General features: G+C 31.9%; 1 protein-coding gene across 1 annotated transcript; it reads left to right on the top strand.

Annotated features, from left to right (window-relative positions):
- The first annotated feature begins 7,496 nt into the window (after positions 1 to 7,496).
- Positions 7,497 to 11,319, top strand: LOC120091518 (beta-glucosidase BoGH3B-like). Its single transcript, XM_039049596.1, is given in 13 exon segments — positions 7,497 to 7,572; positions 8,386 to 8,609; positions 8,734 to 8,938; positions 9,017 to 9,036; positions 9,039 to 9,106; positions 9,199 to 9,213; positions 9,215 to 9,269; positions 9,272 to 9,344; positions 9,621 to 9,864; positions 9,977 to 10,081; positions 10,152 to 10,334; positions 10,418 to 10,622; positions 10,722 to 11,319. Coding segments are annotated over 12 exon segments (1,881 nt in total). The 5' UTR covers positions 7,497 to 7,572; positions 8,386 to 8,389; the 3' UTR covers positions 11,210 to 11,319.
- The last annotated feature ends 4,230 nt before the right edge of the window (positions 11,320 to 15,549 follow it).

The following is a 15,549-nucleotide window of genomic DNA, read 5'->3' as shown; positions in this document are numbered from 1 at the left end:
ACTCGATGGGTTTTTTATCTTTTCAACTCCTTTGAAGCCAGAATGTTCAAATTAACTCCTAATTACTTCAAATTAACCCCGTTCTTCATCAATTGGTTAATTCTACCTCTTGATTTCTCAATACCTACAAAATAGGAAAATAAACACATAAAATCTACTAACGAGCCCGAATTAAACTAGGAATATTAGCTCTTTTTTAGAGCTAACAGTAGACATTCGTCTGTGATTGTCAACAATCAGAGTATCAATTATGTCTTTTTTTTTTTGTCAAGGGCTTTATGATCTTCTTGCGATTTGAGAAACAGAGCATGATACAAAGGATCTAATGCTTCTGGGCTCGTAGTATCAAAATGCTTTTTTGTGTAAACGTCATATTCATAAACCTCGCAGAATTAGGTGTCTAATGAAATGTTACTAACAAGAGCTTTAACATCTTCTTATAAGACTCTACTACTTTCTGGTTTCAATATCAGACAAAGTTAGAACATACCCTTTACTGTGTTTCTTGAGAAAATTGGGGCATTCAACCTGAATGTGACTGTAGCCATTACACTCTCTGCACTAAATGAGCTTTTCTTTCTTAGACCCAACTAGACCAGACTTTTCAACTTTTTTCTTGTTGTTCTGATGTCTGATCTGATTCGAGAGGGAAGAACCATCAGACTTGTAGGTGTCGTATATGGTAGAACTATTAGATTTGGTGTCCTAAATCTCATGTATCTCGTAGTTTGTAAATACAAATCATATATTTAATAAAATAAGAGGTATCTTATTAACATTTAGATTGCATTAATTCAATTTAATAAACTAAGATCCAAGGTTATTTCATGAAACTTAAAACATATATGTGATTGACATATAGGTGGATCATGTTTAAGTAATAACCTAAATTATCTACAGTAGATGGATAAGGCTAGATACCTTATCTTGGTAACACTACGAATTTGACTCGCTTCGTAGTTTTTACAATTGTTGTAAAGTGCTATGATCGTTCATGTGGAGACATGTGGGTGGGGGTATTCTATACAAAGAGTTTTTACAAGACTGGACCATGAAATGAATAGTCTCTCTATATAACACTGTTATTAGAAGAGACTTACATTTCACTAGGATATCCATAGATGACTTGACCTTAATCCTGAGTGAGCTGTGTACTCCTGTTTATGAGGACAATCCTTTGATCTGTATGGGTGAGAGTGGCTATGTTAGCCGACTCAACAAGCCTACCATTTTGGGGATTTTTTCGAGTAAGGAGTTGGAAACACAACTACACATGATGAAATTCACTCCCTCCCGATCTTAGGGAAAGTAAATGAGTTGCTCTCTTAATAGCTGATTTCGGGTCTTGAATAATGAGGCCTCAACCTCTCATTTACCCAAGAGGTATTAGTTTATAGTTGGACTATAAACTGTTTGTTCATTAGAGAAATCAGTGGTACTTAAGGAGTTAGATGTAACTACATGGGTAAAACGGTAGTTTGACCCAGCTGTGGTTATGAGCAATTTGTAAAGGTTCGACTTACTTTTGATTGGTTATGTCCATGGACACATAAATATATCTGTAGTGCAAAGAGTGTAGCTATCAGTCTTTAGTGGCATGATCGGTAGTTAATGAAATTTGATTAATTTAATTAAAAAGTTTAATTAATTAATATCATATCATTAATAAGGAATGGTTTGAATTATCAAATCAATTGAGGAAATTTTATATTAGTGAGATTAATCTATAACGGTGAACTATAAATGTGATCTATAATCCAAATTATGTAAGAGAGAAATATTTGAATGAGATTCAAACATTAAATTCAAGTGGATTAGATTCATGAAGAATTAACTAATTATAATGTTATAGAGGTGGATACATATAAATATATGATGTTTATATGTTAATTAATTAATTATATATTAAATAAGATTTATGATTATTTAATTTGTCAACTAATTAAATAAGGGTTATTTAATTAATTAGCATTAAGAGTATAAAAGGAAATACTTGGAGAATAGTTTAACCTTTCTCCAATCAAATATATCCTTATAACCCATTTAGGGCAAGAATTTTGATTGTGCAAAATTACCTAGCCTCCATACGAAACATCTCCTCTACTTCCACACCATTTTCTCTCTAACTCTTCCTCTTCCGAGCATTTGAAGACCACTCATCCAAGTCTTGGAATCCTAGAGAATAACAAGGTTATTCTAATGATGGTTTCTTAGATCATGAAAAAGTGTTCGTGATCAGAGAAAGAAGATTTTTTGAGAAGTTTGGGATGCTACAAAGATGAGCAACGTGTTCCCTATTTTCCATCTTCAATGACATGCTGAATAGAATGTTTATTCTCCATTGTTCTTTGTATGAACTGTTGTGATTTAGTTTCTTTTAAATGGAAAAACCGACTACAAGGCAATTTCATGCTTCTCCAGGAATTTGATTCTCTACAAGATCTCTTGCCAAACTAGTTTGAAAACACGACTAAAATATTTTAAAAGTAAAGATATAGATTCAGCAAGAGAATATTCTAGCTCTCTATCATGATCAACAAGCTCTTCCCTAAAGAGCAATGCCCTTATTTTTCTTCTCAATCTTTCCACCTAGAAACATCTCAAAAGTGAGGAAAGAACCAAACAATTCATCGATGACTTTTAACCTGGTTATGTCTTGAGCTTCCTTAATAACAATAACTTTCATATCAAATCAATTAGGTAGAGACCTAAGTACCTTTCGGACAAGTTTTTCTTCTGAGATTTTATCTCCAAGAGTGAAGGACTCATTTGCAATATTTAATTGTCTGATATTAAAATCAGCAATAGACTCATCATTATGCATTATGAGGTTATCAAATTTTGATGTCAACAACTACAGTCTTGACCTCTTGACTTTCAAAGTTTCCTAATGTGCAATGGAAAAAATATCCCATGCTTTCTTAGCCGAGAGACAAGTGTTAATAAGTCTGAATATCTTGTGATCCACACCACTAAATATGGCATTCGGAGCCCGAGAATTTCCTAACGAAGCTTCATCTTCTTCTCCAGTCCATTGTGACTCGGGCTTCATGATTTCTTTCCCATAATTAGTTTTGATGGTAGGATGAGTCCACCCAATTATCACTTCCTTCCATGTTTTTTCTATCGATTGACTTAAGAAAGATAATCATTCGTGCTTTTCAATAAGAATAGTTAGATTTGTCTAGGACCAGGGGACGAGTGGTAGAACCACCTTCTTTGATCTCATGTATGATCAAAGTACTTGAGATAAAGGTGACCCACTCTTATACCAATTGAAAAGGCATTACGATGACTTAACATTCAAAATTCGGATGTTAAATAGAAAGCATTAACAAGTATTATGACAACAGAATTCTAATAATAGTAAAGATAACTGAACACAGGAGTTGGTAACTTAGTTCAGTGATAACCAATAACGTCTGGGGGGTTGTGTGCCCAGGAAAGATAATCCACTAATAATGATGAGTTAAGAAATTTATAATGTAATACTTATCAGTAATATACCAATTACTACAATGGCTTATAGAGAGCTCAACTCCCAAATCACCTAAGCTCCCTCTAGATGTGAGACTTCCTCTCAAATGTATTTATGTTGGAGTTAATGTCCTAAATCGAGTGTATCATGTAGTCTGTAAAGACAAATTATATATGTAATAAAATAAGAGGTATTTTTATTAGTGTTTAGACTGCATTAATTCAATCCAATAAACTACGATTCAAGATTATTTTATGAAACTTAAACATATATGTAGAGACATATAGGTGGATCATGTTTAATTAATAACCTAAATGGTCTATAGTAGATGGATAAGGCTGGGTACCTTATCCTGGTGACATTACGAATACGACCTGCTTTGTAGATGTTACAATTATTGTAAACTGCTACAAATGATCTGATCCTAATTGTTCATGTGGAAACATGCGAGTGGGGGTATTCTATATAAAGAATTTGTATAAGATCAGACCACGAAATGAATAGGATGACCATAGGTGACTTAACTTCAATATTGAGTGAGTTGTGAACTCTTGTCTATGAGAGCAATCCTTTTATTTGTATGGGTGAGAGTGACCTTGTTAGCCGACTCAACAAGCCTACCATTTTGGGGACTTGTCCAAGTAGAGAGTTGGGAACACAATTTCACAAGATGAAACTCACTCCTTTTCCGACCTTATGGAAAGTAGATAAATTACTCCCTTAGTAGCTAATTTTGAGTCTTGAACATTGAGGCCTCAACTTCTCACTAGCCAAGAGGTGTTAGTTTATAGTTGGACTATAAATTGTTTGTTCATTAAAGAGATCGTGGTTTTTAAGGAGTTAGATGTAACTATAGGGGTAAAATAATATTTTGACCTAGTTATAGTTATGAGTAATTTGTGAAGAGTCAACTCACTATTGATTGGTTATATCCGTGGATACAGAAATAAATCTACAGTACGAAGAGTACAACTATTAGTCTTTACTGGAGTGACCGGTAGTTAATAAAAAATAATTAATTTAAGTTTAATTAATTAATCTTATATCATTGGAGCTTTTATTCTATAAGTCCATAAGGTCCCTTGTCAGCTCACTAAATGATATATTAGAGGAATGGTTTGAATTGTTCAAATCAATTGCATATCGATGAGATTAATATAATATGGTTAATTATTTATGTAATCTATAGAGAAAAATATGATTTAAGAGATAAATATTTAAGAGATGTATACATATAAATATGTGATAATTATATGTTGATTAATTATATATTAAATATGATTTAATATAGTCATTTAATTGATTAATTAATGGTAATTAATTAATTACTTTTTTAGAAGTAGAGATAAATAAACATGTAATGTTTATTTATTTATTAATTAATTATATATATTATATTGGATTTAATATATATGGTTATCTAATTATTAGACTAGTTAATTAAATTAGAACTAGAGTAGGAATAGGAAAGACTAGGAGAAGGGGGTCACCCCTCCTTTCTATAAATAGATCTTCATGACTCATGTTTATGACATAGTTGAATTGGGAATTCTATCCTAGTCTCCTACTACTTCTCTCAAAATCTCTTTTCTTTTCTCTACTATTTCTTCTTCTTTTTCCAAGTCCTGGAGACCACACATCCAATTCTTGGGATCCTAGAGAATAACAAGGTTTCACTTACGTGGTGTCCCTTGATCATTGAAGAGATGTTCTGGAGAAGATGCAGAGGGAATCGTGAAGAATTGGGGAATCTAAAAAGGTAAGTTTTAGCTCTTCCATCTTTTTTTTCTCTTAAATACATGTTAATCTTGATTGTTTATCCATTATGTTATTATTATTATACCGTATTTTGTTTATGTAAAATCGAAAATAAAATTGCAAGGTGATCACACGTTTCCACTTAGGATTCGATCCCTTCAATTCAGGCTCCCTCTAAGCTTGATATTGGTGACGAGACTCCTCCCACGACAATATCTTTCCTTCAAGTTATGAACTCCCTTCATTGAAGAGTGTTAGGATTCCCCTAAAATGGAGAACTCCCTTTTCCGAAGCTGAATCTTAGACTTCCCCTAAGTCTGAGAATCTCTTCTCTGGCAGCTAGGACTTAGGCTCTCCCTATGTTGTGATGATTTCAAAATGTTGCAACAAACGGATGCAAAACTTGCACAGCGGAATGATGAACAACGATCAAGTACACAATGAAGAAAAGTTTGGCTAAAATACATAAATTGTCTTGCTCTCAAAAACCAAATCGACATAATAAAAACTCCTCTCACTCTTTAAAAGCATACCAAGATATACCTCTTATAATAGATGAATCCAAAAAAGTAAACATCTCCCAAATAGGAGAAAATAAGTTGCACTGCAATAAAGGAAAATATCAGACAAAATCAATTTGCCGAGAATTTTCAGACTAGAAAAGAATATTCTTTAGGAAATATTTTGATGTCTAAACCTGATGTTAAGACTTTTGATGCAATATCTATAGAAACCAAGACTTTGGAAAAATATAAAGCCAATCAAAGCGAAATTTCCAACACATTTTTTCTAAGTTTTAACTATTTTGTAGTATTATGATATTTATTTGTTGATTCATATGCATTTGAAGCTATGATCTGACTAGTACATGAAATTTAAGAAAGAATTGCATATAAAAAATTCGACCTAAAACTAACAAAAACGGAAAAGAAAAGAAAGAAAATACATATATGGGTAGAGAGTTTTGTAGTAGTGATAGCTTTTCAAAATCTAGGTAGACCCCACTCCACAGCCCTAAAAATGAAAGAAGGCTTTTACATTGGGTAGAAAGTGTCATGGGGATAAGGCTAGTGTTGTAATGCTATCATCATTGGTGATACGTGAAAAGACATGCGTCGAGTTGTTATATAGAAATGGTTTTAAGACCAAGTATCTTCCCCACGAGATTGAAATTACAATTTTGCTTAGCTATCACGATCACTTACACCAATTTTATCTAGACAACACAAATTTCATGCAAACCACGAGAGGTAGTGTGAAAGTACTTACATTACAACAAGCATCACAGTTTAGATACCATTTTGTAAATGTAGTCGATGTTATTAAAAGTCTCGAATTTGTCACAACATTTTTTCGATAGTATGAAAAAATGCTATACAAAGTCTATTCATTATTGTGTAGTTTAATGTTATAAAAACCTTTTATAACCTTGGCAAAAAAACGAACATGATGATTTCTCTTTCATATAGCTTTCTTTATAGCGGTAAAAATTAAAACGAACATGATGATTTCTCTTTCATATAGCTTTCTTTATAGCCGTAAAAATTTTTACTCAATTTTCTTCTATTTAAGTATTTTTCAAGTTAAACAATAACCAATTTGAGAACCCGGTTGTTATATCCTTAAATACCTACAGCACTAGTGATTGATAAAAAAACTTACATATATATTGAGGACTTGAATTTCTTTAAGAATGAGAATCTAGCTATATCTCAACCTAATCATTTACATATAAAAATGCTTTTAATTTGTTCGGTTAATTTTTTATACTCTAAAAAGAAAAACATACTCAAAGAATATAAAAGGTATACAAATAAAATGGTTAAAAATACGAAAACAATAATATGCAACTTAAAAAACGAATTTTTACAAAAATATGCATTGTGATATGTTGTGATAATGCAAAAACGCTTTTCTTCAATATAACCTCAACTTTGTTCGGTTAATTTTTTATACTCTAAGAAGAAAAACATACTGAAAGAATATAAAAGGTATACAAAATAAAAGGGTTCAAAATACGAAAACAACAATATGCATTGTGATCTGTTACGATGCAAAATTCACAAAATAATCTATCCTTTGTTTTGTGATAAGAAGTTTTCAAAACAAGTAACAAGTCAAAATAACTAAAATTGGATAAAAAAAAAGAAAAACCATCAATTCAATACCCAAAATTTCGATATAACAAAAATAGTAATAACTTTCTTGTATAAATGCCTAAAAACTTTTATGCATAATCATCTTCTCTCTTTCGATCTGAATTAGGATCGAAACAAATTACAATAGAAAAAGTATAGGAATTGGTTTCTCTTTGATCCTTTTTTTCTTCTTGTTTAGTAAGTTTTCTAACTATTTGCTTTTAAATATTATTTTACATTACTCTTCTCATTTATTCATTAATTTCTTATATGTCAAATTGTTATTACTAGACAATTTTTTTTTTAAAAAAAAAATTAATAACATAAAAGGTTTTTATGACTTCTAAATGGCTAACCATCAAATTTAGAAATGTGTAATGTCTTTAAGATTTAGCCATTTTTCTTTTAATTGACTTCCCTATATTTATAAAATCGTCGAATTTATATTTGTGAAGTAGAGGAAGATTTTGGATTAATATATCATTTTATTCCTTAGACTTTGAAATTTGTTTAATTTTAATTTCAATTTTAGTTTATATACTTTTAATAAATCTTTTATTAATTCTCCGTACTAGCTTATTGTTGATTTCTTTTAAAAAAAAAAATTGTTACCATTTTTACTATGCATTTTGAAAATTTATTTATATACTTTATTTTCTTGCATAAAATTATTATTATTTAATCAATTTGAGACCAAATTTAACATGAGGATTCAAATTGGAAAATTGAAAGAATATGAAGTAAAATTTAACAGGATCAAAATAAGGTATTTTAATCAAAATTTTATAGGAGTATGTTGTTTTACTTCTCTTCTTTATGCCTTTTATTTTTTTTTTTCTTTCTTCGTTTCAGAATATTTTTCTCCATAATATTTCCTATCACAGTTGCAAACTAAAAGAACTTATATTCTTGAAATAAAGTTTCTAAGTTTAGTGATTATCTATAAATTTTAATAAATAAAAACTAACCCTACTTTTACTATTTCTTTGGTTGGGTTTTTTCTTAATGAAGCAAGATGGCAAGAGTTCTCATCACTTTAGTGGGACTTTTGTTCCTTTGTTTCTCTGAAACATTGGCAAGAGCTGAATATTTGAAATACAAAGACCCAAAACAGCCCTTGAATGTTCGCATTAAGGACCTACTTGGTCGGATGACTTTCGAGGAAAAAATTGGCCAAATGGTGCAAATTGAAAGAGTTAATGCTACATTTGAGGTTATGCAAAAATATTTCATTGGTAAATATATTACTTTATTTCTCTTCTTACATTTCTTAATGTTTTTGAGAGAAAAAGCATATGTTAATTTGTTTAATTTGTGCGAAGAGATTATGATAAATAAAAATGATATCTTATTTCTTAGGGAGTGTATTGAGTGGTGGAGGCAGTGTTCCATCAAAGAAAGCTTCAGCCAAGGATTGGGTCCACATGGTCAATAAAATTCAAAAAGGAGCTTTGTCGACTAGACTTGGAATTCCAATGATATATGGGGTTGATGCTGTACATGGTCACAACAATGTCTATAAAGCAACAATCTTCCCTCACAATATTGGTCTTGGAGCTACGAGGTAAGATAAATATATATAGTCTATATTACGGGGAGATTTTTTAGCTTCTAAACTACGACATTTTCTTGGATTGACCAGGGATCCTCAGCTTGTGAAAAGATTGGAATTGCTACTGCACTTGAAGTTAGAGCTACTGGGATTCCTTATACTTTTGCACCTTGTATAGCGGTAACTATTTTTCTCTTCTAGTCATTTTATGATTTATTAAATTGTTTTTCTATTTTTGATATGTTTTCTTTTGTGACTTCTTTCTTAATTAGGTTTGTAGAGATCCAGAGATGGGGTCGGTGTTATGAAAGTTATGGTGAAGATCCTAAGATCATTCAAGCTATGGAGAGATTATACTAGGTTTACAAGGAGATATCCCACCTAATTCTCGCAAGGGTGTTCCATATGTCGCTGGAAAGTGAGTCCTCAAAAAAATTGTAGCACCATAATCCATATATTTGATCTACAATTTCGAGAACGTTAACTCTTTCGCTAGAAATCAATATTCAAAGACAAACTTATAGTATTAAAACATTAAAAAAAAAGTCATTTACCAATATTTACGATCATTTATAATATTATTATTCTATTATAGATGTAATTTATGATTTAAAAATAGGGTATTTTGTTTGGTCAAGATAATAAGTATTTTCCTAATGAAGTTTCTGACGACCCGTTTCTTTTATTTATATAGAAAAAATGTAGCAGCATGTGCAAAACACTTTGTTGGAGATGGTGGAACAACTAAGGGGATCAATGAGAACAACACAGTAATAGATAGACATAGTTTACTTAGCATTCATATGCCAGGTTACTACAACTCAATAATCAAGGGAGTTGCAACCCTCATGGTTTCGTATTCAAGCGTGAATGGAGAGAAGATGCACGCAAACCAGAATCTTGTTACCAACTTTCTTAAAAATACTCTTAATTTTAGGGTAAATACTTCATTACTATATATTTTGGTCATCTCACACATTGTTATTTAGTAGATAACCTTGGGGAAAGAACTATGGAGAGTAACTTAGATATTTTGTTGGTATTTTTCAGGGTTTTGTAATCTCAGATTGGCAGGGTATTGATAAGATTACAAGTCCACCTCATTCTAACTATACATATTCCATTATGGCGAGCGTTAATGCTGGTGTTGACATGGTTGGTTATATGCTGACACTTAGATTATATTTTAACAAATAACAATGCTCATTTACATAATCTGTGACAGATTATGGTGCCATACAACTACACAGAGTTCATCGACGGTCTTACCTATTTGGTAAAAAATAATGCAATTCCTATTAGTCGAATTGATGATGCAGTGAAGAGAATATTGCGAGTCAAATTTATTATGGGTTTATTTGAGAACCCATTAGCTGACTTAAGTTTGATTAATGAGCTTGGTAAACAGGTACTTGTACTTAATAATTAACATCTTTAATATTATGAATGAAAAAATATCACATTTTCTTATGGTTTATTTCTTCCCAACAGGAGCATAGAGAATTAGCAAGAGAAGCTGTTAGAAAATCACTTGTATTATTGAAAAATGGAAAATTTCCTAACCAACCATTACTGCCTCTCCCAAAGAAAGCACCAAAGATACTTGTTGCTGGAAGCCATGCAAACAACCTTGGAAATCAGTGTGGTGGTTGGACTATGGAATGGCAAGGATTTAGTGGCAACAACCTTACTATTGGTAAAGTAACATAGTTTCTTTTTATATAAATTATTTACTACAAACTAGTGATTAAGGGTTATGATCTAGCATAATATTTACACCAACCTCCCTTTTTAGGTACACCAATCCTTGCTGCAATAAAAGACACAGTTGATCCTGAAACAAAAGTTATATTTGAAGAGAATCCAAGTGTGGAATTTCTCAAATCACACGATTTTTCTTATGCCATTGTCGTCGTTGGAGAAAATCCATATGCAGAAACCAATGGTGATAGCTTGAATCTTACAATTCCTCATCCTGGTCCAGAAACAATCACAAATGTTTGTGGAGTAGTAAAATGTGTAGTTATAGTAATCTCAGGACGACCAGTAGTAATCCAACCTTATATTGCTTCGATGGATGCACTTGTTGCTACATGGCTTCCAGGAACTGAAGGCAAAGGCATTACAGATGTGTTATTTGGTGACTATGGCTTTATTGGTAAGCTTTCAATGACATGGTTCAAGACTGTTGATCAATTGCCAATGAATTTTGGAGATCCACATTATGATCCTCTTTTCCCATTTGGATATGGTCTCACTACAGAGCCTATCAAAGCTAATTGAATGAGTGTTCAACTTGAGCATATAAATGCAATGAAATGTTCTTCAAAACTCTCTACTTGATTAGGGTTTTTATTTTCAACTTTGTTGTGATAAATATTATTGTTTGCCTATCTAATTTTTTTTAAAAAAAATCATCAATTCTTAATAAATAATTCTAAGATTAACTATCGAAATCCACAAAAACACTTTACGATATCTTATTCTGGCAAGCTAACTTTCAAGTCTTTTAAAGCTATCACTTGTTATTATCTTTTTTAATTTTGTTGTTTTCAAGTTTTGTTGCATGTTGTCTCACCATGCAAACAAGCAAGTCTACGATGTCAACGTTCTAGGTAATGCATTGAGTGTCGAGTGTTGCCTTCAAGATTAGTTTTCTAATTTGTCTAATTATTGTAATCACTAACACCTTATTTTATCTTGAGAACTTAAGAAGGGAAGGTGAATTAATTTACTAAACGCTAAACTAAATTTAACTAAGATGAGACAATTGATTTCTTCAATTGTAACACAAATTTGATTGATTAAATGACCAATTCTAACATCCAAGAATTAAAAGCTAAAAAAAATACTAAAGTATTTATTTTTCTCTCCCAAGCTCAATTAACTATCTCGCTCATTGAAAGAATCAAAATCCTCGCCTATCATCTATAAATATGTAAGATGTTAGAACAGATGTCCCGAAGGGTTATTGCGCCATGGAGAAACCATTGTCCTAGAAAAAATTATGGCGTGACCTTGGTGCTAATCGCGATGTTAGTTGCTCCACAAGGTTAACACAACCTCCAAATTCAGGCGTGCACTCGCCGGAAAATGGACTAGAATTGATGAGAAGATTGTTAAGGACAGAAGAACAATTGGATGAAAACAAAAGAAGAAGTAAGAAAGTATCAGTTGTGTTTCTCCTCTCTCAGGTCTGATCTTTGTTAAATAGCAAGATGAACATTGGTACAACATTCTTAAACAAGAAAATGAACGGTAATGCAAACGGTCAAACAAAACGGTCAACAAAATGTTAATAAAAGTGATTTATTAAATAAAGAAATAAGCAATAAAAATTTAGTTATTTTTCAAGCAAGAGCAATTATCGGAACCTGAACCCACCCGCTCACCCGTCCGACCAAATGGCAACGACAGCGTGTGTATGTGGTGAAAGGATTATATTTCTACCACTAACACACTTTGGACCCTCAACTAGAATACCTTGATATTTATATCCTGTAGGCAATTTTAAATTTATCCATGTGGACAAAGCTCCCTACTTCCTTAACCTTTCCTATGGGCCTAAGCCCAAAAGTCATTTCCATCAATTTCCACAAGTGACTGTTATAGAAAAGTTAACAAGTAAATAATATGAAAGATTATTTTGAAGAAAAAAAATGTTCTGAGCAAGTAAATGAGATTAAACTAAAACATCAATATCTAATGATTTCAATTGATGCATAATGAAATAGGGTAACAACCTTAGTAGAAAGAGTGAGTTACCTCTTGAACATTCAATAACACTGGTTGAGATCCCTATAGCACGTTTTACACGTAGTCCTTTTTCTCGATTCTATGATATAGAGTGTGCGTATTATGGTTATACACATAAATCTCGGGTCATCAATTGCATATTGATGAGATTAATATAATAGGGTTAATTATCGATGTAATCTATAATTAAGAGAGAAAAAATATTGGACTAAGATTTAAATGTTAAAGAGATGTATACATATAAATATGTGATAATTATATGTTGAATAATTTCATATTAAATATGATTAATATTATCGTTTAATTAATTAATTAATGATAATTAATTAATTAATTATTTAGAAGTAGAGATAAATGAACATGTGATGTTTATTTATTAATTAATTAATTATATATATTAAATTGGATTTAATATATATGGTTATTTAATCATTGACTAATTAATTAAATGGGGTCACCCCTCCTCTCTATAAATAGGTCTTCATAGCTCGTGTTTGTGACATAGTTGAATTGGGAATTCTGAGTCCTAGTCTCCTACTACTTTTCTCAAAATCTCTCTTCTTTTCTCTACTATTTCTTCTTCCTTTTTCAAGTCTTTGAGACCACACATCCAATTCTTGAGATCCTAGATAATAACAAGGTTTTACTTACGGTGGTGTCCTTTGATTATTAAAGAGACGTTACGGAGAATATATAGAGGGAATTGGGAAGAATTTGGGAATCTACAAAGGTAAGTTTTAGCTCTTCTCCCTTTTCTTCTCTTAAATGCATGTTAATCTTGATTGTTTATCTATGATATTATTATTTTTATACCATATTTTGTTTATGTAAAATTGAAAATAAAATTGCAAAGCGATCACACGCTTCCACTGAGGATTCGATCCCTTCAATTTAGGCTCCCCGTAAGCTTTATAATGGTGACGAGACTCCTCCCACGACCATATCTTCCCTTCAAGTTAGTGAACTCCCTTCATTGAAGGTTCTTAGGATTCCCCTATGATGGAGAACTCACTTCTTCGAAGCTGAATCTTAGGCTTCCCGTAAGTCTGAGAATCCCTTCTCTAGCAGCTAGAGCTTAGGCTCTACCTAAATTGCGATAATCTTCAAAGTGTTGCAATAAATTGATGCCAAACTTGCACAACGAAATGATGAACAATGAGCAAGTACATAATGAAGAAAAGTTTGGCTAAAGTACAGAAATCGTCTTGCTCTCAAAAACCAAATCGACATAATAAAAACTCCGCTCACTCTATAAAAGAATACAAAGATACCTCTTATAATAGACGAATTTAGAAAAGGAAACATCTCCCAAATAGGAGAAACTAAATCGCACTGTGATAAAGGAAAATATCGGACAAAATCAATCTGCCAAGATTTTTCATATTGGAAAAAAAATATTATGCAGGAAATATTATTATGTCTAAACTCGATGTTAAGACTTTTGATGCAATATCGGTGGAAACCAAGACTTTGGAAAAATATAAAGCTAATGAAAGCGAAATCTCCAACACATTTTTGTAAGTTTTAATTATTTTGTCGTATTATGATATTTATTTGTTGATTCATATGCATTTGAAGCTATGATCTGACTAGTACATGAAATTTAACAAAGAATTGTGTAAAAAAAAATTCAACCTAAAACTAACAAAAACGGAAAAGAAAAGAAAGAAAATACATAAATGGGTAGAGAGTTTTGTAGTAGTCATAGCTTTTCAAAATCTAGGTAAACCCCACTCCACAGCCCAAATGAAAGAATGCCTCTACATTGGGTAGAGAGTGTCATGGGGCTAAGGCTAGTGGTGTAATGCTGTCATAATTGGTGATACGTGAAAACACATGCGTCGAGTTGTAATATAGAAATGGTTCGAAGATCAAGTATCTTCCCAAGAGATTGAAATTACAATTTTGCTTAGCTATCACATCACTTACACCAATTTTATCTACCACGAGAGGTAGTATAAAAGTACTTAAATTACAACAAGCATCACATTGGACACAATTAGAAAACCACTATCATAGAGTTTCAGTACCATTTTGTAAATGTAGTGGATGTTATTAAAAGTCTAAAACTTGTCACAACATTTTTTTCAATGGTATAAAGAAATGCTATCCAAAGTCCATTATTTATTATGTAGTTTAATGGAATTCTTTTTAAAATAATGTTATTTTAATATATATTAACAAAAATAGGGTAAGATTGAAAGTATTGACGAAAATAGGTTTTTAAATCGTGTACCCGGTACAGGATTACGACTTAGTCGTGTACCCAGTACACGATTACGACTTAATCGTGTACCCGGTACAAGATTAACCCTAAATTGTGTACTCGGTACACGAGTGCCTGTTGATCTGGCAAGTGCAGTCTGCCGTGGCAGTCATGCAACGTTGACTAAGGTAATCGTGTACCTTAAGTCGTGTACCCAGTACACAACTTCCTTCTCCATTAAACTGTCGCACGACTCTTCTTCTTCCTCATCCAAACACTTCTGCCTTTTTCTCCATCCACTCTTTGCTTCGGCTTCTACCTCCAAAATCGTCTGAAAACCTCCTTCGTTTGCTTCCGTCTTGTGCATCCAAATGTATCATTTTTCCTCCATTTCTTCGTCCATCCAAAATCGTTCTAAAGCTTCTGTCTCTCTTGTGGTAAAATTTTTTCCCTACATTTTTTTCCAATATATAATCTTCATATATATATCATTTTGTTTGCATTTGGGTTGAACTTAATGTGTAGTTTATGGATCCATGATTTATTTGTTGGGTTGAATCTAGAAATATATGTATATATTTGTCTATTTGTTGGGCTGATTTTGTCTAATGTAGTTTATGAACCTAGAAATTAAATTTTGTTGGACTGATTTTGTTGGGCT

Source organism: Benincasa hispida, chromosome 11 (genome assembly GCF_009727055.1).
Source record: "Benincasa hispida cultivar B227 chromosome 11, ASM972705v1, whole genome shotgun sequence".
NCBI classification, from domain to species: Eukaryota; Viridiplantae; Streptophyta; class Magnoliopsida; order Cucurbitales; family Cucurbitaceae; genus Benincasa; species Benincasa hispida.
The sequence above is the reverse complement of the archived record's forward strand: the minus strand, read 5'-3'. Positions and strand labels throughout refer to the sequence as shown.